Source organism: Somniosus microcephalus, chromosome 9 (assembly GCF_052327205.1).
Source record: "Somniosus microcephalus isolate GS21.2 chromosome 9, FLI_Smic_1.0, whole genome shotgun sequence".
Classification (NCBI taxonomy): Eukaryota; Metazoa; Chordata; class Chondrichthyes; order Squaliformes; family Somniosidae; genus Somniosus; species Somniosus microcephalus.
This window is the reverse complement of record NC_140995.1, coordinates 225,442,869-225,465,093: the sequence shown is the minus strand read 5'-3', so window position 1 is coordinate 225,465,093 and position 22,225 is coordinate 225,442,869. Positions and strand designations below refer to the sequence as shown.

The following is a 22,225-nucleotide window of genomic DNA, read 5'->3' as shown; positions in this document are numbered from 1 at the left end:
ACAGTCCTTGGGCCATCCTGTATACACAAAGTGCAATTCTGCCCCGCAGTGCAGAAAGTGTGTGAGGGAGAGTGTGAGCGAGTAAATTATCAATAAACAAACAAACAGCGCACACCAATTCCTTCCCTCGTCCTTGTTTATTTTGTTCAAGTATCAGACTGTACTTTTGATCTTTCTTTAATCCTGAGAAAATCTAAACTCCTAGAAAAACTTTTCTGGTGACAAAAGCGTGGCCGGGGTGGGAGGGGGTGTCTCTCGCCTGATATATTAACCTGGTAGATTGCAAACTTTTTTTTGCTGTGCACTTGTGAAGGGGCCGCCTATTCTTCTCAACGGCAGTGTCAGCTGCCCCAAGGAAAGCAATGCGATGAAGCCGCAGAAACTGTTTTTACAATTTGCATACAGCAACAGAGATAACATACTAGCAGATCAACATATACGCATATATACATATGCACACATATATGAGAGAGAGAGAGAAAATAGTCAAGACACTGAACCGTGACCCGACCCGCAGATAGAAGACAATCCGATGACCTGACCCCAGCTTGAAACCTTGCATGTTAAAGGCTAGCTTTGAGATGATGACGGACAACTTGTGCATTTACTGTTTCTATTTGGCATTTCCAGCATTCAAGTTTTTTTAATATATATATATATTTTAAATCGTTTCTGCCTGGGAGAGACAGAACAGCCGGGATCACCGTCATATTATACACAAGCCTTTGTGCTTAGAGAGAGACTCTCTCTCTCTCCCCCGCCCCACTGCGGGTCAGTAAAGTACTGACCCTACTTCACAGAGTCCACCCGCTCCCTCCCGCTCATGGAGAGTCAGGTTTCAACAATCTTTTTTTGGTGTCCTTTTTACATTGTGTGTAAACTCACTGCCGGCACATTTTGTGTTTTAAAGAAAACACAGCTTCTGTTGAGCCGGAGTTGGGAAATACTCCAAATGAAAGAAGTCACGAGTTCTAATGCACAACTTGGGACTCTCACTGCCAGGGCTCGACAGAAAAAAGGAAAACGTCTGAAAAGGGAGAAAGAGTATATTTTCATTTCCATTACGACTTAGCACCCTTCACCAGAAGCTCCTTCTCTTAAAGCGACAAGCCAGATAATTTTGACCGGGTGAGGGGATATTATTACAGAAGTCATATATGACTCAATTCCCCTAAATGATTACCTTTCATATATATGAAAAGTTGGGGGATTTTAGTCATACATGAAAGGTATTAATTTGAGGGATTTGAATCATATATGAAAAGTAATTTGGGGGATTTGAGTCATATGTGAAAAGTAATTGGGGGAATTCTAAAGTCATATATGAAACGTTAACTTTTATGGGATTCGGATACAGGGGGGGGGGGACTGATTGGAACCGTGGCTTTGGCTGGCGGACGGGAGGAAAGAGTCACACCATCAAAAATGTAAGATTAATAAATTAAATGATATTTGGAGAGAGAGCGGGAGTGAGTGAGAAGGAATGTAAGTGAAGTGAGAAACAACAGAGAGGGGAGGGAGTGTGTGAAGCGTGTTATCTTTATAGTGTATAACTCTTACCTCTAAAATCTTTTCCAGAGCTGCATGGGTGAGACAGGGATGTTCTTTGAGGATCTGAGACTTTTTGATCTTGTACCGCTCCACCGCTTCGGTCCAGTTCGGTTCTTCCAGCACTTGGAAGATAGCAGCGCCGATTGACAGATAGAAGATGATGGCTGAGGTCAGTAAGGGGCCCCTGTCGACCATACTGTTACTTTTTTTTTTAAATAGCTTGGCACCCCCCGCGAGAAAGAAAACAAAATAAATAAATAAAAGCAGCAACCACTTTTTCTGTAAAACAAAAACTGCACTTTCCTGCGAAATTCTCGTTTGAATTTGGGGCGCTCTTGGCGGCGCGCGCGTGCGCGGTACCTCCCAGCCAGCAAACTTTGGAAAAGTTTCTTCCCCCAAATTAAAACAAGGGGAGGAGGGAGGGGGGGATAAATAAATCCTTATAAAATCCACTTCGGCCGTGGATCCAAAAAAAAACACTCCCCCCCCCACACTCGGAAACAATCACCATCCGATTGGATTAAAAAAAAAAATATTTTGGTGCTTTTCTTAAAAAACAAATATTTTAAATAGTTTCTGTGTAACTTTTTTTTTTGTAATTGTATTTTATATATTTTTTTAAATAATCAAGTTGTCTGGTGTAGAAGTTCGGATTTTGTTTGGTCCGCTTTGCCCTGGCGTTCGCGCGACACGTGTCGGTCTGAGGAAGCTGTTTAAAGTGAGGCAGCGCCTCACCGAGCATCACATTTGAAGCCGCTGGTAGCAATTTATCAGCGTCCAGGAGGTGGAGTCCTCCCTCCCTCCCCGCCCTCTACTCACTGCAAGAGAGCTTTTTCAAAACCAATACTCGCTAAGTTCACGCCAAATGAATTCGTGTTTAAAAAAAAATCCCCACTTAGAAGTGGGTAAACACACCATGTTTAAACAAAATGGGCATTGCAAGATAAGAGTGTGGAAATGTTTATATATTGATATATATATATATATAAGAGAGGGAAAATATTTTGCTTTTTTAAAATTTGCGTCTCGTTTAAATAAACACGTTGAAGGCATTTTGACTTCTTATTGTAAATGGGTTTAAAGTTTCGTCTTCATCATCTAATAATAAGTGCAGTGTTGGGTAATTTGGGGATATATATTGCTGTTTTGTCATTGATCCGGTACACAAGAGTGCCCGGTGCTGCTCAGTGTTGAAGTTTTATATGTTTTTGTTAATGCAGTTTTTTAGTGCTCTGTTTAAGTGTGAATAGATTCAAGCAGCCTCCTCTCACATTTTCTGGGTTCCTCTATTGGGCTATTGTTAAGCAACCCCCCACTCTGAGCGGAATGCAAGTGCATTCAAATTCAGCAGCAATTGTCTTAATAGCACAGCCCTAATAATTAAATTTGGGGGAAGTCACTGCCTGACGTTGGAAGCCCCATTATCTGCCAGAAATAAAGCCCTTCCCTCCACCCGTGGCCAATGCAAAATTAGTGAAAAGTGACAGATAAAGTTGAGTCTCCAAATTCTAGTCTTGCACCAGTAACAACCAAGGTACAATACAATTCTGAATTTAATTTTCTTGGGCTGTAAGATTGATTTATGTCATAATAACGTAGGATGTTGCTATGAAAAAAAAATGGGCCATTTCGATCCAACTGGCTAGGCCCAGAAGGAGGAGCTTCGTGCTGGCAGGCTGCGCAATGAGGCAACATCTCAAGCGAGGCCTTGTCCTGCAAAGAACAAAATATCGTGGGTGACAACAGAAAATGCTGGAAACGCTCAGCAGGTCAGGCAGCATCACGGAGAGAGAGAAGCAGAGTCAGTGCTTCGGGTCAATGACCCTTCGTCAGAAAATGGAGTGTGGACGATGGAAGCTAAGTTCCAGTTTTCCAACTGTTTCTGAGCAGACAAACAGAATGAAGTAAGTTGGAAAGTGCAATTGCATCAGAAAAGTGTCATCCTTTTTGTTTGCATGTGACGTAAAAATAACTTGAGGCTCTTTTGGTTTCTGTCCCTTCCCAACGTGGCAACTATCCACTTATTTTAAATAAAGTTATCAAGTTGGTTGGCTCAGTTTCTGGAACAGTCAGAAACAAGTGGCTCTGTAAAGTCAGGTCCTCAGATGTTGCATTGGATGGGGTGGTGGCTGGGTCAAGCTACAGCAAGAACTTTTTAAACTCAATATTATACTTAAGATTACAAACATAGATAAAGCACTCAAGCTTTTCCACTCGTGACTACTGCACAGTGGCCAGCCCTCCACCACAAAGGAAAGTGCACGTACATAATGACAGGATTGAACTCGGCTGCGATACGCTACCCCATGGTTGAACAGACAGTGGACACTCGAAGCCTAGGCTCACCAAAGAAGTATGGCTACTTGGGCAAGGGACCAGTAGCTATTCAATACAACAACAACAACAACGTGGCATTTATATATCACTTTTAATGTTGTAAAACGTTCCAAGGCGTTTCACAGGAGTGTAATCAGACAAAAATTAAAACCAAGCCAAAGAAGGAGACATTAGGACAGGTAACCAAATGTTTGGTCAAAGAGGTAGGATTTAAGCAGCGTCTTAAAGAGAGAGAGCGAGGTGGAGATACAAAGGGGCTTGGGGAGGGAATTCCAGAGCTTAGGGCCTAGGCTGCTGAAGGCACGGCCGCCAATGGGGCAAAGGAAGCAAGAGGCCAGAGTTGGAGGAACGCAGAGATCTCGGAGGCTTGTAGGGCTGGAGGTGGTTACAGAGATAGCGAGAGGCGAGGCCATGGAGGGATTTGCACATGAGGGTAAGAATATAAAAATTCCTCCCATGGTTGAATAGACAGTGGATACTCAATCGCTAGGCTCACCTGAGAGGTATGGTCACTTGGTCAAGAAACCAGTAATACCCGTGGAAATCTTCCCCCCAGCAAAGACGCAGTGCCAGCAAGCGAGCAGGGGAGAAAAGTGAGGCATTTACACAATGCAAAGACAAAACACAGCAAAATATGTCAATATATCATTTGGAACATAAATGACAGGTGGTTCCTCTGACTTCCTATTCCCCTCCCAAGTGAAGTTTTCCAAATGCCTTTCTGTGAAAACAGTGCCATATTAATATCTGGAGCAGGATTGTCCAAGCTTTTTTTTATCTCTGTGGGTTACATAGGCTACATGGAGCCTCGGTGGCTATATACAGTACAACATGTAAATCCATGTTCCATTCTTCGCATCTCAAGTTATTGACACTAACTGATCTTCGTGTTGATTTACCCACCAATAAGGCATCTGCTAAGAACAGTCAGTGTAGGGTTCTCAAAATTCCCACATTCCCCAAAGTTATGGATAAAGGGACCCTGTATGGACAAGTTATTAAAAAGGGTACCCAAAATGGCTTCTGAGACCTCGTGACCAAAACCGACAGGATTTTAAAAGCAAGGCCCTGCAAAAGGCAGGCCCTGAAACGAAACCTAACGTGCATGGATCTGTGAAAGACTTTGTCCTTTTCTAAAGCCAGACAGCTAGGTAAACACAGAATATGCATTCTTCACCTTGGAACAGATCAAGTCACGATGGCCCTAATCTTGAGGCCATCAACTTCTTGCATAAATAATCGGTAACAGCTCACAGGTAGCTGCCAAGCCAGGAAGCCCGATTAAGTTTCATAAATAACAAACAGCCAGGATATCGAAGCCATTAAACAAGGAGCCAATCGCCCCAGAAGTCATTAAAGTAAATGACTGTAATAATTTTAGACGAGCCTGCCAAAAGTTAGACAAAGAACTGACCTGATTTGGCGCGCAGATAAGGGGTGAAGAACCAGGTATAATTGTAGGCCCACCGGTAGCTCTCGCTCTCTTGCTCGCCCCAACACCGAGGACGCCTATTACAACACCAGGGCCAAACGGGAAGGAGAACGAGAACCGAATCGAAATCGCACAGGACACACGGGGACACGAACAAATAGACAAGACAAGACGAGAAAACCGGTAAAACCAGTAAAGGCAGAGAAGGGCAGCGGAATGACGCGTTGGGGACAAACAGCCTAGTTATAAGCTGGCGTTTGATGCTTGAACTGTAAAACCCCATTAAGAATAAGCTGGCGTTTGAAGCTTGGGTAGAAAAATCTGTCTCACGGTAAAAACCGCCAACCGAGCCCCAACCGCAGCAAAACCATCGGCGACCGACCGCCCGAAGAAGAAGAAGACCCATCACGACAAAGTACTCGACGGAGACGTTAATGGAGGAAAAAGGAGGGTGCTTCGCACAAACAACTCCATCGCTGCGCCCTGTGACCACGTGGCAACGACAAACCCCAAAGGTCAACAAGAGTGAACCTCAAAACCCACAACCAGTTAAAGCAACAGGTTTCGAATTGGTGAGCATGAATTCCTGGCCCCTCATAGTTTAATCTAGTTAGGTATTGGGGGTGGGATAAGGATAAGGGGATTTTAATGTATTTGTTTCCCTCGATGTGCCATGTGTTCCCCATTCCCATATAAGTGTAATTTTATATGCCTGTAATTATTTCAGTAATTCTCAGTAAGATTGTGTTTTATTGTGCCTTTTAATAAAATTGCGGTTTTCTTGCACCAAACCACTTGTCTACTCAATTTTCTGTATCGCCGCCTGTACCTAAGTCCGGTGTCTAGAACCCAGGGGCGTGGGAGCGATTCGAACCACTCAGAGACAGTCGGGCAGAGCTGACTGGGCACACGCCACCCCCTACAGAAATGGCGACCGCGGCAGGACACCGGCAACAGGGGTGCGATACAGTAGACAATGGCTCGGAAGAGCAAACCGTGATGGAGGAAAGGATTTCTGATTATGTGTTCAGCAAGGTGAATATCACGAAGAAGTGGATCACCAACCTGTTAAAGGCTGGGCGTTCGGTAGATGCCGCAGCTAAGTGGACAGAAGGAAAGGAGCACAAGAAACCCTAGAGAAGGCAGTCTGGCTGATGTGCTTCAAGAAACAGGTCCAGCTTTTGGACAGGCTCGTTGCAGCACAGGCAGCCGAGATAAGGGAGTCAGCCCTGGAGGTCCAGAACAAGGCTCTAGCAGGGGTGAAGTTACTGGTAGCATTGCAGGCCCTGAATCAGGAAAGGGTACAATTAATGGGAGAACATAAGGCCAGGTTGGAATACCTACAGTGCCAGGTCACCGAAGCCAAGAGCAGTGAGTTGAGGTTGCGGGAAAAGAACGTCGTCCTAGCGAGGCAAGTAAGAGAGCAGTTGGAGAAAGTAAAAGAAGTAAAGGCAGCTTATAAGTTAGTGAGCGAACAGGGGTTTGAAGATGCAGATCATGGCCCCTGCAAGGAACAAATAGAGAATCTGAGCCTGCTGGCCCTAAGGAAGGCAAAGGGCATGGTGTGCCTCATAAGCCCGAAGGCAGCCCAGGCGGATTTTACAGGGAATGAGGGGAGAACGGTTCAGACACCACAGGTAGTGCCAAGGGACGACCCGGTTGAGGAACAGCAGGTCCCACGACCACCACCCGTAGTGCCAGGTTTTAGCAAGGTCTGGCAGCAAGGTGGGGTGAGGTTAGGGGTGGAAGCGGAGGTGGAACAACCCCCGCAAGAGAGGCTGGAGCCGGGGCCGATGTGCCCAGCTCGGCATCGGAGGTTCAGTCCACCCATTAATGGCGAGGACGAGGGACCCCTCCAAAACCAGTTCGTATTACCCTATAGCACCCAACAGCTTAGGGCTATGGTGAGCCATATCCCAAAGCTCACCGAAAAAGGGTACCCCTCGGTCCACTTCAGGGAAGTGGAACAGGCAGCCAGCGTCAACGAGTGCGATGATGCTGAGCAGGCCAAAATGCTGCTGTTCTCTTTGGAAAGTAGGCTCCTCCAGTCCCTCTCTGACGAGTGTAAGAGGGGGCAGAGCGGGTATGAGGAGCTCAGTGATGAAGTTCTGGAGGCCATGGGGATGAATGAGGGAAGTCTTTTCTCCCGTGTGGAGAAGACAGTGCAGCTCGCAGGGGAAACCCCGCAGGCTTTCGCGGACAGGTTATGGCCGGTATATAGGAGCGCCTGTCCTGGGACACCTAATCGGGCATTCCTGAACCAGGGTCAGCTGGCCCACTGGCTCCTTTGCCTGGTGGCAAACAGCTTGCCACAGGCCCGGGCCAAGGCGGAAGTCTGGTTCGACCCCAAGAATCCCCTGACCACCGAACTTACGGTGATCAGACAGTTGACCCTAGCCTATAAGAACGGTAGGGGAACTGATGCACACCCACCTAAGGGGAAGGTGCATGAGGTAAAACCCGGACAGGGTAAGGGAATAACCCTTCCAGCAAAAAGCTTAATTGTTACGGGTGTGGGAAGGATGGACACTGGAGGAAGGAGTGCAAAAACCCTAGGAAAGATAACAAGGGAAAGAATTCCACAGCCCCAGCCCAAAAGGCAGAGGCAGGAATCCCTCCCGCCACGGTCGAGTCATTTTTGGACACCATGTGGTCCTTATTGACTGGCCAGGGGAGAGTAGCAGCCGCTGCCGGTGCTCTGACCCCATCAGCCCCATCCAACCCACAGCCCTGACTAGAGCCAGCGCAGCTTGTTTACCTACAGATGGTGGTGAAAGCTGCACAACATACTATAGGAATTAAACTACCTGCTGTGCAGGATATCTACCCCGAGAGGTGCCAGGGGAAGGCCCTGAGAATCATCAAAGACGCGAGCCACCCCAGCCACAACCTCTTCGCCCTGCTCCCGTCCAGTAAGAGATACCGAAGCATACGGTCTCGTACCAGCAGGTTTCGAAACAGCTTCTACCCCCAGGACATAAGACTCATGAACAAATAATTTGTTGTTATTTATTACTGTTGTTTTATTTATTATTACTGTATTTCTATCAGTATTTTTATCATTGCTATGCCAGATTTATTCCAATGTTGGGAGGACTCGTAAAAATCAACATTTCATTGTGCAGAACACACGTTTGCTGCATATATGACAAATAAAATTGAATTGGATTGAATTGAATTGAATTGAATTGTGTTCCCTTCGGTACGATGAATGGAAGAGACCCCTCGTGGAGATGGAGGTAGAAAAGGTGAAGGGGACCTATCTGTTGGACACGGGGGCATCATGCACCGTGGTCCATTCAGCTAACCCCACCACCTCACCTCTATCTAATGGGGTCCCATACAGTCTGTCGGGATTCACAGGCAGGGAACAGGCCGGCTCATTTTCCATCCCGCTCGCCATTTGTTTAGGAACACTCCGCTCTAAGTGGACCTGTATCCTAATGAAGTGGGAAGTGGAGGGTGGAAGAGGGGTCCTGGGAGCCAACTTTATTGTAGGCCACGGGATCCTGGTGGATTTAAGAAATCATTGCCTATGGAGGGCAAGTAGAGGAAAGGATTTCAGGATGAAGGGGGGCGTACTCCTACTCGCCCTGATAGGAATGAACATTGGAAAGCGAGGTGACGTGGAGGACTCCCACATCTATGGGTGCTCAGGAGAGAAGCACCAGTTGTGACTGCTGGGAGCAGCGAACAAGGCATGGAGGAGCCCGCCATCTATTCCCATGAGGGAAGATGGCCAGGGTGGCTGGGATCCAACTCCACCCGGTACTCCAGCCAGACCGGGTTCACCTACTGGGAGGCCTCCCTCCCCTGCCCCAGCGTACAGGTTGTGGCCTCACGGGTCGGGGTCGCTGAGGGGAAGCGCGTGTGCCTGACCTGCAGGGTGCAGATTCCCCTGGGACGGTGGTGGTGGCTCAGAAAGCTGAGCAAGGACATGGGGGATCGTACAGCTGACTGGGAACGAATGGGGAACGACACCCACCGGACAGTCACAGGGACCCGAGGGGGGATGAGAGTGTGCTGGGATAAGTGGTGGGAGTCGGAACAAGGAATTTATGTCTGCATGTGGGGGTCACAAAGGCCCTGTCCCACAGGCATATCTATCATCTTCTCCGCATCATGGCAGGATAAGGGGAAGGGGGTGGAATGGGATTCCCACCTACACACCTGCATAGTCCCACGTTACCCAGCCCCAGTCAAAGCCACTGAACTAGTGGCACGTGCCCGGAAGCCCCTGCCCATGACTCAGGCAGCAAGGACACACAGAGAGGGGTGCCCTGCCACCACCAAGGGACCAGGGAATGGGTTGGTACTAGTACCAACGGAACAGGTACTATACCAGGGGGTACACTACGCGGTAGCTTCCGTGATCCTGAACCTCACCGAGGTACACTTACCTGAGTGGTGCCCCAAAGAGACAGAACAGCTATACCAGGCCCTGTTAAAAGAGATGTTTAGGAAATTCTACGAGTACGATTTTGCCAATGCAGACAAGACAGAACTGTACACCACACACCATGAGTATTTTGGTAATGCGGGGAGACAAAGAAGGGGAGCCTGGAATGATGTTTTCACAGCGTTTAACACAGGATCCTCTGTCATCAACAGTTTGGATGACATAGAATTGCAGACACAGATAAACGGTTTAAAAACACAATTGAGGAAAATCTTGATGGATGAAAACAAGGTAGTCGGCTCAGAGTTACATGAGGACCAGGCCATGACGGTCCATTTAAAAGAAATAATAGCTGAGCTGGAAAGACACGGCAAAACTGTGAATGCCCTCATAAGAGAGGACAGAAATGCTTCTGACCAGGCTGCACAGAACGAGATGTGCGTGCTGTACGGGGCATGTTTGCTGGGCAAGGGCCGCAGTAATCTGGAGGATTTAAAACAGGGTTTAGTCCCCTCCTGGATCAGCAACAAATACCTCGCAGCCCTCCACCCATTTGAGAATGCATTAAGCCTGTGTCAACTCCGGCTAGCTTCTGAGGCCTACCCAGTCCCAGTAGATTGTGGACGTTCAAATCATACTATCATGGGTATAGTAGTAAGGATGCCGGTCATGGGTGGGACAGCCCGACCCACGCCGATATACAGAGTAGTGAACATTGGAGTCATTCAAGGGGGTGCACACATTCGTTTCACAGTGGTCCCACCTTATGTCATAAAGTGGGAGCACGCTAGGACAGGTACTGACCTCTCGGGGTGCCGGAGCCGGGGAGCACACATAATACTGTGTCCCCAGCACTTGAACGCCTATTCAAAACCACAGTGCGGGTTTAAAGCTGCTGGCGCAAAACTTATAAACTGTACCATGGAGGTAATGGCACAAGACCATGTTCCCCCACAGGTAGCATATATAGGAGGTGGGACATGTGTCACCACAGGTGCGCCCCACTACCAGCATGGACAGCATAGCTGGTGTCCGGTAAGTGACAGCAGTTCCTGCTTTAAACCCGAGGCAGAAGTTCAAGTGGCCCAGGAACGAATTGTCCTCATTCCTGAACCCTCCACTGTTTACCTCACTGTAAAAGAGAATTTCACCAACCTGCAAAAGTATGTAGCACATTTCGGCTACGAAAATCCCCCTCTCCCAGAACATCTTACCAAAATACTCAAAGCAGCAATAGTCCTACAGAAACATTTTGACACTCTGGAGCAGAAGATGGTAGAGATAGAGGCCAAGATATTGGACATTGTAGTTCCGCCCTGGTGGGACATTTTTGAAAATATAGAGGTCCCTTTGTGGATTAGACTGGCTTCCCACATCCTCGTGGTTTGCCAGCTGGGAATAGTATTGTACCTAGTGTGCACTCAGTGCAAGGGAAAAGGCCAAATACTAAAATTCCGAAACCAAAGGACCTGGAAGGAACATTATGTCAAGGTGGAGGGAGATACACCTGTTTGAATTTTTTTTGTGTGTGTTTTCTGAATAAAGATTGTTTTTTTGTGTTCTTTTGTTGTTTTTAATAAAGATTTTCGACGTGTTATTCTTAATAAAGATGTATGTGTACCAAGTGGTGCAGGGGTGTTGGACCCCCTCCATGCTTGGATGTGTGTAAATGACAGTAATTATTCTATGTATGCTTATGTACACTACATTTTTACAGAATAGGGAAGTGCATGTGTCGTGGGATCATAGATAGGTATTTACATGGGAAGATTGACTATGGAGGGTCGGAAATTTTGCTCACCTTGTCAGGATGATACTTAAAGCGAGTTTAGTATCAACAGGGGGGAGTGTAGGGTTCTCAAAATTCCCACATTCCCCAAAGTTATGGATAAAGGGACCCTGTATGGACAAGTTATTAAAAAGGGTACCCAAAATGGCTTCTGAGACCTCGTGACCAAAACCGACAGGATTTTAAAAGCAAGGCCCTGCAAAAGGCAGGCCCTGAAATGAAACCTAACATGCATGGATCTGTGAAAGACTTTGTCCTTTTCTAAAGCCAGACAGCTAGGTAAACACAGAATATGCATTCTTCACCTTGGAACAGATCAAGTCAAGATGGCCCTAATCTTGAGGCCATCAACTTCTCGCATAAATAATCGGTAACAGCTCACAGGTAGCTGCCAAGCCAGGAAACCCGATTAAGTTTCATAAATAACAAACAGCCAGGATATCAAAGCCATTAAACAAGAAGCCAACCATCCCAGAAGTCGTTAAAGTAAATGACTGTAATCATTTTAGACGAGCCCGCCAAAAGTTAGACAAAGAACTGACCTGATTTGGCGTGTAGATAAGGGGTGAAGAACCGGGTATAATTGTAGGGCCACCGGTAGCTCTCGCTCTCTTGCTCTTGCTGCTCGCTCTCTTGCTCGCCCCGACACCGAGGACGCCCATTACAACACCAGGGCCAAATGGGGAGGAGAACAAGAACCAAATCGAAAACGCACAGGACACACGGGGCCATGAACAAATAGACAAGACGAGACGAGAAAAACGGTAAAACCTGTAAAGGCAGAGGGCAGCGGAAAGACGCGTTGGGGGACAAACGGCCTAGTTATAAGCTGGTGTTTGGTGAATAAGTTGGCGTTTGAAGCATGGACAGTGAAATCAAGACAAACGGCCTAGTTATAAGCTGGCGTTTGATGCTTGAACTGTAAAACCCCATTAAGAATAAGCTGGCGTTTGAAGCTTGGGTAGAAAAATCTGTCTAATGGTAAAAACCGCCGACCGAGCCCCGAACGCAGCAAAACCGTCGGCGACCGACCGCCCGAAGAAGAAGAAGACCCATCGCGACAAAGTACTCGAGGGAGACGTTAACGGAGGAAAAAGGAGGGTGTTTCGCACAAACAACTCCATCGCCGCGCCCTGTGACCACGTGGCAACGACGAACCCCAAAGGTCAACAAGAGTGAACCTCAAAACCCATAACCAGTTAAAGCAACAGGTTTCGAATTGGTGAGCATGAATTCCTGGCCCCTATAGAAACAGAAACATAGAAGATAGGAGCAGGAGTAGGCCATTCGGCCCTTCGAGCCTGCTCCGCCATTCAATGAGATCATGGCTGATCATCCAAATTCAGTACCCTAGGGGCTGGGTCAGGCGGTAGCTCACCTCGCTTAATCTAGTTAGGTATTGGGGGTGGGATAAGGATAAGGATAAGGGGATTTTAATGTATTTGTTTCCCTCGATGTGCCGTGTGTTCCCCATTCCCATATAAGTGTAATTTTATATGCCTGTAATTATTTCAGTAATTCTCAGTAAGATTGTGTTTTATTGTGCCTTTTAATAAAATTGCAGTTTTCTTGCACCAAACCACTTGTCTACTCGATTTTCTGTATCGCCGCCTGTACCTAAGCCCGGTGTCTAGAACCCAGGGGTGTGGGAGCGATTCGAACCGCTCAGAGACAGTCAGGGGCAGAGCTGACTGGGCACACGCCACCCCCTACATCGTCACTAAACCTCGCAGCATACACACTTTGATATATATTAATAACCTGGACTTGGGTACACAGGGCATAATTTCAAAATTTGCAGATGACACAAAACTTGGAAATGTAGTAAACGGTGAGGAGGATAGCAACAGGCTCCAGGAGAATAGAGACAGACTGGTGAAATGGGGCAGCCACATGGCAGATGAACTTTAACGCAGAGAAGTGTGAAGTGATTCATTTTGGTAGGATGAATGAGGAGAGGCAATATAAACTAAATGGTACAATATTAAAGGGGGTTCAGGAATAGAGAGACCTGGGGGTGTATGTACACAATTTTCTGAAGGTGCCAGGACAGATTGAGATGGCTGTTAAAAAGGCAGACAGGATCCGTGGCTTTATAAATAGAGTACAAAAGCAAGGAAGTTATGCTAAACCTTTAAAAAACACTAGTTCGGCCCCAGCTGGAGTATTGTGGCCAATTCTGGGCACCACACTTTAGGAAGGATGTCAAAGACTTAAAGAGGGTACAGAGGAGATTTACTAGAATAGAACCAGGGATGAAAGACCAGTTTGTGAAGAGAGTAGAGAAACTGGGGTTGTTTTCCTTAGAGCAGAGAGGATTAGGGTGAAATTTGATAGAGGTGTACATAATCATGAAGGGTTTTTGATAGAGTAAATAAGGAGAAATTGTTTCCAGTGGCAGAAGTGTCGGTATCCAGAGGACACAGAGTTAAGGGAATTGGTAAAAGAACCAGAGGCAATATGAGGAAATTCGTAATGCAGTGAGTTGTTATGATCTGCAATGCACTGCCTGAAAGGGTGGTGGAAGCAGATTCAATAGTAACTTTCAAAAGAGAATTGGCTAAATATTTGAAGGGGAAAATTTCCATGGCTATGGGGAAAGAGCAGGGGAGTGGAACCATTTGGAGAGCTGTATCAAAGAGGCACGATGGGCCGAATGGCCTTCTGTGCTGTATCAATCTATGATTCGAACAATCACAACAACACATTTATATAGCACTTTTAACGTAATAAAACATACCAAGGTGCTTCACAGGTGGCACCGAGCCACTTAAAGAGATATTAGGGTGGGTGACCAAAAAGAGGTAGGTTTTAAGGAGCGTCTTCAAGGAGGAGAGAGAGAGGGAGGTGGAGAGGTTTAGGGAGGGAATTCCAGGGCCTGGACAGCTGAAGGCACGGCCGTCAATGGAGGGCGAAGAAAATCGGCGACGCACAAGAGGTCAGCATTGGAGGAACGCAGAGTTCTCGGAGAGCTGCCGCAGAAGGAACGGTCATGTCAACTGAACATGGCAGGGCAAATCAACAAATTAAACAACATAAGTGCAAATTGAACTGGGCTATGATGTCAAGGGCCAGATTGCCAGACCTCGGAGGTTGTATGTGGCCCACAGACTGCAGATTAGACATTCCTGGTTTAAAAAAGTCATACAACAAATATATTTGTCTTTGTAGCGCTCTTGAGATGTAATTTTGTCACTGCTCCAATGTTTTTCTCTGATCAACTGAGGACAATGGTTCATGCTATTTTAATAGGCCTGTATGCCCGTGCGTATAGAAGATTAAAGGGTCGATCTAATTGAGGTGTTTATAAGATTATTAAAGGAGTTGATAGGGTAGATAGGGAGAATCTATTTCCTCACTTCCTCTGGTGGGGGAGTCCAGAACAAGGGGACAAACCTTAAAATTAGAGCTGGGCCTTTCAGGGGTGTTGTCAGGAAGCACTTCTTCACACAAAGGATAGTAGAATCAGGAACTCTCGGGGATTTCGCTCCCCCCCCAAAAAAAAGTTGTTGAGGCTATAGGTCAGTTGAAAATTTGTTAGGCAAGGGTATTAAAGGTTACAGAACCAAGGCGGGTCGATGGAGTTAAGATACAGATCAGCCATGATCTAATTGAATGGCGGAACAGGCTTGAGGGGCTAAGTGACCTACTCCTGTTGCCATGTTCCTATAATTCAAAGTTATTAAGTAAACCAGCACATTTACACATCAGACATGAGGAAGATCAAAGATGAACAAAGAAGATTCAGCCCACCAAAGTTCATCCCACTAGTCCTCTAACTTTTGACGGCCTAGAATCCAACTATGCTTTGAGTGGCTGGCACTAAAGGATGTGTCTCTGTCGCTGTGTGCGGTAGACTATTCTAGGCATTTATCGCCCTTTGCATGTGCCAGCTGTGGCTCAGTGGGTAGCACTCTCCCCTCTGAGTCAGAAGGTTGTGGGTCCAGAGTCCCACTCCAGAGACTTGAGCACAAAAATCTAGGCTGACACTTCACTGCAGTACTGATGGAGTGTTACATTGTCGGAGGTGCCGTCTTTTGGATGAGGCGTTAAACCGAGACCCCGTCTGCTCTCTCAAGTGGATGTAAAAGATCCCATGCAAGAAGGGCAGGGGAGTTATCCCCGGTGTCCCGGCCAATATTTATCCCTCAATCAACATAACAAAAACAGATTATCTGATCATTATCACATTGCTGTTTGTGGGAGCTTGCTGTGCGCAATTGGCTCCTGTGTTTCCTACATTACAACAGTGACTCCACTTCAAAAGTATTTCATTGGCTGTAAAGCACTTTGGGACATCCTGAGGTTGTGAAAGGTGCTATATAAATGCAAGTTCTTTTTTTTTAAGTAGTCCTTTCTGACTAGAACTCTGGTCCTACTGTTCTGTCTTATTTTTAAGTAGTATATATTCAGGATTCGCCCTACCTAAGCTATTTTAATATTTAATATAAATAAAAAGCAGGAAAAAAACTGCAAACGCTGAAAATCTGAAACAAAATCAGAAAGTGCTGAAAATACACAGCATCAGTTGGCATCTGGCAAGAAGGAAGACAGGTTGACATTTTGGTCAGAACCTGTCCTTTCTCCCGACAGATGCCTTTTTAAGCTGGTTTGTTCCAGTGTCACTTTCAGGAAAACAAATTTGCAAGTGCCCCCTTGTGAGGAGGCACAACTAATAGAATAATTTAAACATAAAATATACTTTGAAAAAAAGAACAAAAGGAAAATTCTAATCTCAATCAGAAAGTTATTATCTGTGTCTACTCCATTCTGACAGGTGTGTGTTTTCAGCATTTTCTGTTTTTATTATATTGTAAACTTCAACAAGCTCACCCTATAACCATGTAATCCAGCTACACCGAGTGGATGCTGTGGAACAGCATCTCCTTGGGAGGCACTAGGACCTCGGGGAGATCTCCTGCAACTATCACTGGCAAATGTGAAAAGTATGCACTTTGTTAGCTGCAGGCAAATCAACAAATTTTAAGGCACAGGAGGAGGCCATTTGACCCTTTGTGCTGGTGCCGGCTCTCTGAGAGAGCCAGCCACTTAGTCCCATTCTCCTGCCCCCCTCCCCACCACCACCCCCCCCCCCCACCCCCCCACGCTAACTTTTTAAAAATATTTTTCTTTTCCAGATGTATCCCCTGCCTTTTAAAATCTATTATGGATTCAGCTTCCACCACTGTTTCTGGTAAGGTATTCCATGTCCTCACAACCCTCTGTTATTTTTAATTCTCCTAACTTCCCGCTTTGTTCTTTTAATTTATGTCCTCTCGTTACTGACTGACGAGACTGACTGCAGCAGCTCTGTGTTGTTCTGCAGGTTGCTGGTGCATTGATGGTTAATTCTCTGTTTTTCTTTTTCCTTCAAGGAATCAACACATGGAGCTCACCCCAATGGATAGTTGGTTAATGTGTCCCTTGTGGTGTTCAACCATTCAGAACAGGAGGGTCTTAGGTTTGATTCCCTGGCCTCTGATGAGCTAGATGATCTCAGTCAGGAGCGGGGTGGGGGGGGGGGTGGCGGGGGGGGGCGCTGGTTGGGATGCTCTCAGAGCCCCTGAGCTAGGGAGGCAAATATCAGCCAATCTTGATCATTATGCAAAAACCTCTGCTGGAATCTACCCTTGCAATGATAGGAGCACCACCGGATCAACTGTGATGTCTATGAGAGCCTGGTGACACTCATTGTCTTGAAAAACACGGGAAGAATGGCCACTTGGGTGCAGTGTCAGTAGCCATGGAAACAGATCTCTGGATCAGTCAATATGTTGGGGGTTGGGTGGGGGGGGGTGGTGGGTGTGGGTCGGCATTGAGGCCAGTTATACTATCACAATTGTTGCCCAGACTGAGAATTGAGCCCAGGGCCTTTCTGCTTCTATATCTTAGTACCAAAGCTTTACCTGCTGGACATGAAAAGAAAAAAGAACTCCTATTTTGTCCCAAAGCCAGTTAATTACTTTTCAAGTGCAGTCACTGTTGTTATGCAGGCAAACATGGCAGCCAGTTTGCACACAGCAAGGCCCCACAAACAGCAATGGCATAAATGACCAGTTAATCTGTTTTGGTTGAGGGATAAACATTGGCCAAGAAATCAGTAGAGCTTCCCTGCTCTTCTTCAAATGTAGTACAGGAAACTCTCATTTAAACAGCACCTAAATATCCGGAATTCTCTATTAACCAGCAAAATTCAGGAGTAGGTTCAGGTAAGTTTTACTGTATATTAGTGGCTGTGTAACCGGGGTTCCTGCACCTGTGACCGTGTAACAGGGACTCCTGGATCTGTGGCCATGTAACCGGGGTTCCTGCACCTGTGGCCGTGTAACAGGGACTCCTGGATCTGTGGCCGTGTAACCGGGGTTCCTGCACCTGTGGCCGTGTAACAGGGACTCCTGGATCTGTGGCCGTGTAACCGGGGTTCCTGCACCTGTGGCCGTGTAACAGGGACTCCTGGATCTGTGGCCATGTAACCGGGGTTCCTGCACCTGTGGCCGTGTAACAGGGACTCCTGGATCTGTGGCCGTGTAACCGGGGTTACTGCACCTGTGGCCCTGTAACGGGGCTCTCGTACCTTGGTAGGTATACATCTCCATTACCTGGAATTTTTAATCAACCGGCACCATCCCGGTCCCGAAGGTGCCGGATACCAAAGAGTTTCCTGTACCATGGGATTCTTTTACAGCCACTTAAACGGAGGCCCACCTGCCCTTTCAACATTTCAGCTAAAGACGACACCTCTAACAGTGCAGCACTTCCTCAGTACTGCACTGAAGAGCCAGCCTAGATTATGTGCTCGAATCCTGGAATGGGGCTTGAGCCCACAACCTTCTGATTCAGAGGGAGAGCCAAACATGGGTGCAATATGCTTTTTTAAATGATTGGGAGTCCTCCACAAGGTATCTCTTGTCTTTTGTTTAATGTTAATCGGGACATATCACACCTCCTGATTAAGGTGGACCAGTGGACAAGAAGTTTAATCAGATCCATCGACCTGCCAGATATTCCTTGAAAAACCAGATACAGCTCTAAAATGCATAGCTGAAGCCCACTAGCTTACCTTCAACATGCAACTCATAGCAGGAAAGACAGATGTTTCTCTATTGCCCCTCTTATTCCTCCCCCCACCCCCGTCCCGTTCCCCCACTGTTTCATTTTAGAAAGGGCAGTCACAATCACCAGGGTGGGGGAGGATATCGCTGGTAAATAGAATTCTTTCCTTTTTCAGGCAACTGTTGTCAGAATAAAGCGCTCCCAGGTTCGGTATATCACGGGTTAGATGCAGAGTAAAAGTCTCCTTGGGAGGACTAGTGCACTCTGGATTATGAAACCATTCCAACAATCCTCCGATAGATTGCAAGGTTACTGACCACAGCAATACAGTAAACATCAGTCATTCATGTTCTTGGAAGTTCCACTTTAGATTTGAACTAGGTGTTAGAAGTTGTTTGGTAAGAGTATGGGTTGCCACTCCCTTCAGGCTTGTCAGGCTCACCGTCACCATCCAGCCTGAGAGGAGGCAACCTACAGTGTGAGAGTCAAAACTATGAGCAGAAGTGCCAATCCTCAACTCCCCGCACCCACCCCCCCCTCCACCATCACCCACACACAATGCGTGTCATTACTTATACATTGAAGTAAAACTTCATCAACATGTCTTGCATTTCTATTTTTCATATGAACAGGAGGAAGCGATTCAGCCCCTCGAGCCTGTTCTGCCATTCAGTTAGACCATGGCTGATCTGCATCTTAACTCCATCTACCCGCCTCGGTTCCGTATCCCTTAATACCCGTGCCTAACAAAAACTATCGAGCTCCGTTTTGGAATTTTCAATTGACTCCCAGCCTCAACAGCATTTTGGGGAGAGAGTTCCAGATTTCCACTACCCTTTGTGTGAAGAAGTGCTTCCTGACATCATCCCTGAATGGCCCAGCTCTAATTTTAAGGAGGTTCACGTAACAAGATATCCTGAAGCACTTCACAGGGGGAGTGGTCGATGCTGAGCGAGAAGTAGGGATGAGGTTAAGGCAGGTGACTAAAGGCACAGTCAAAGGGGTCAGTTTCAAGCAGGTTTTTGGGGAGAGCGGTAATGAGGTAAAGAGGTTTAGGAAGAGATTCCAGAGTCCATGTGATGTGATGGCTGAAGGCTCTTGCCATTGATGGTGTAGTGGAAGGAGTGGGTTGGGGTACACCGCAGAACAGAGGTGGAAGAGCAGTGGATGTGTGCTGGGATGTAGGGTGGGAGAAGATTGAACAGTAGAATGAGGTGAAGCCAAGGAGGGAATTTCTAAGATGAGCATTGAAGAACAAGCAAAAGAGCATCCATTGGGTGGGGGGCAAATCGAATCTATTGGGACCTCCATTGGCCACCACAAGATACAGTGAAGTGGATTGACGGCCCCCAGACATCCTTTAATATCACAGCCCAAAATACTGAGAGAGAGATGGAAGGTCCATAAAAGCTGGCTTGCTTGTACCTCTTCCAGCGGTGTGCTGAGAGAGGCGGGTGCAACTGATGTAGAGGTGTCGGAATAAGCTATTCAGGTTGTGAAAGCTTTACTTTCCACACTTGCGAAATGGTGAAGAGTTATTGTAACGTTTTTTCACAGATGTCTGTGCCAGCAAAAAGAGGAAGGAAGAGCAAGGCCATTCTGTGACGGTTAATCAGCCCGTGGTTTCTGCAAGAAGCAAGTTACCGTCTGCTATCAGATAAGAAGGAGGAAACAAATGTTTTCATTTCGATTCCCTGTCCCGGGTTTCTCAATACTTCTTACTCATTTAGGCTTCAATTTCACAGAAATGTATTCAGTTTGGCCAGCGCTATGCTCAAGACTTTGAAAATAGGACGGGGGGAGGAGGGGGTGGGTGGGGGCAGAGGCAGGCGGTTTAGAAAGAGATGGATTCTAAATTTCATGCCTGCTCTCTGATGGATCATGTTCTCTTCTTGGTAACAGATTCCCGGTCTGCACAGAGCGGGATGAAACGGAGTGGACTTGAACAGAGTGTTTTATTTGGGAATTTGGAAAGAGTGGGAATTTGGAGACGAGGGGGAAGGAGTTGTTGCTTTTTGCCTACACTCCTGTAGTGCTTTGTGTGATAGGTAAATAGTTAATTTCAGTACCCTTAACTTAAGCTACATCAAGTAAGTAGTCAAGAAACTACACTGTAAACTAAGCTACCTAAATACAAAGTTAATTAAATTTAATGAAATAAAAAAAGGTCATATAGGGATGGCAGTGCAGGTGGTGTGCCGCAACTGCAGCATGTGGGAGTTTGTGGAGAGCATTGTGATCCCGGACAACCACGTTTTCAGTAAGTGCCTGCATCTTGAGGAACTTCAGCTCAGAGTTTTTGAGCTGAAGTCTAAGGTGTGTAATGATATCAGCAAATAGAGATGGTATTTGCCTGTTTGATTATGATGCCTTACCAGCATGTTTGCATGTATTGATTGCTTGTGCCTGACCAGCAGAGGGCATGTGACAGAGACAAGCAAGGCAGTTTAGTTTGGTTTCAATTTCGTTCTAGATGCATCACTAGCATGATGTCTCCTGTAAATGCTGTATAAAGAGTTGAACAGACTTTAGATTAAAAGACATTCTCTTTCATAAATGTCTCGTCATTGAACCCACAAAGAAATCAATACATGGTGTCAGAAGTGGGATTGAAAGAGATGAAGAGGAAAAATCTGAAGTTAAATCAGCTCTCCACAGATTAGCGAGCCAAAAGAGAACATTGTTACTTACCATTAGAGAATAGCTAACGAAGTGAAAAATGGAAGGTTTACACCCACCGGCGACGCTTCAGTTGACAGGTAATGTGGCTGAAAATTGGAGGAGGTTCAAACAACATTTGGGATTGTATTTATCAGCAATCGGAGCTGACGAGAAAGGTGATAAAATGAAAGCGTCACTGTTCTTACATGTCGTGGGTGATGAAGCGCTGGAGGTGTATAATAACTTCACATTCGCTGCTGATGGAGACAAAATGAAGCTAGATAAAATAATGGAACAGTTTGAGGCCTACTGCATACCTAAATGTAACGTGACGTTTGAGAGGCATAGATTTTTCACATGTGTACAGAAAACGGGTGAGACTATTGATCAGTATGTGACTGAACTGAGAAACCGAAGCAAAACATGTGAATTTGGGGGACTCACAGACTCGCTGATAAAAGACAGACTGGTGTGTGGTATTCCAGATAATGGTCTAAGGGAAAGACTGCTAAGAGAGCAAGATCTAGACCTGGGAAAAGCCATAGCACTGTGTAGGGCTACAGAGACTGTGAAGTTGCAGGCAAAGGAGCTGTTCAGTGACAATAGCTGCAACGTGGATGCAGTGAGAAAGAACGGATACAAACCGTTTAACAAAAAGAGCGCCAATGTGAAAAAAGAGGCATGGCCAGCGAACGAAAATGAAAGGGACAATCGGAAGTCATGTAGTCGATGCGGTACACAGCATACACCAAGAAAGTGTCCAGCATATGGTAAAAAATGCAATAGTTGCAACAAAAACAACCATTATGCCCGTTGCTGTAAGAACCAAGCGCAACAAAGCAAACATTGCAGGGCATCAGGGATGGGGAGAGTTACCTGGACACTGTGATCCAGGAGGCAGCCTTAGGTTAGGTAGTGGTACAGGTCTGGTTAGTGGTCAGGGACAGGAGGGTGTGACTGCAACTCAGGCAGGTAAGGGGACCCCAGGTGCAGAGCTGGAGGA

At 46.4% G+C, this 22,225-nt stretch overlaps 2 protein-coding genes across 3 annotated transcripts in view; one reads left to right on the top strand and one right to left on the bottom strand.

The window, feature by feature from the left end:
* Positions 1–2,285, bottom strand: part of kcnk5a (potassium channel, subfamily K, member 5a) — a 36,050-nt gene extending 33,765 nt beyond the window's left edge. The window contains exon 1 of the mRNA XM_085997947.1: positions 1,561–2,285. Within this exon, the coding sequence (XP_085854073.1) occupies positions 1,561–1,746 (186 nt within the window). The 5' untranslated portion in view covers positions 1,747–2,285. The remainder of the gene's footprint in view (positions 1–1,560) is intronic.
* On the top strand, positions 1,632–21,107 carry LOC147113088 (uncharacterized). 2 transcript variants are annotated; one of them, XR_015079621.1, is made up of 2 exons: positions 1,632–1,720; positions 20,119–21,107. XR_015079621.1 is itself a non-coding variant. In XM_085997946.1 (2 exons), exon 1 carries the CDS (start codon positions 9,021–9,023, stop codon positions 11,232–11,234), a length of 2,214 nt encoding a protein of 737 aa, XP_085854072.1. In that variant the 5' UTR covers positions 7,573–9,020; the 3' UTR covers positions 11,235–12,730; positions 20,119–21,107. The 2 variants fall into 2 exon arrangements, 1 of the variants encoding a protein (XP_085854072.1); XM_085997946.1 differs by lacking the exon at positions 1,632–1,720 and adding an exon at positions 7,573–12,730.
* Positions 21,108–22,225: the final 1,118 nt, after the last annotated feature.

Bases quoted from the DNA above. Each gene is read 5' to 3' on its own strand.
- LOC147113088 (XM_085997946.1), top strand. From the start codon at position 9,021: ATGGAGGAGCCCGCCATCTATTCCCATGAGGGAAGATGGCCAGGGTGG.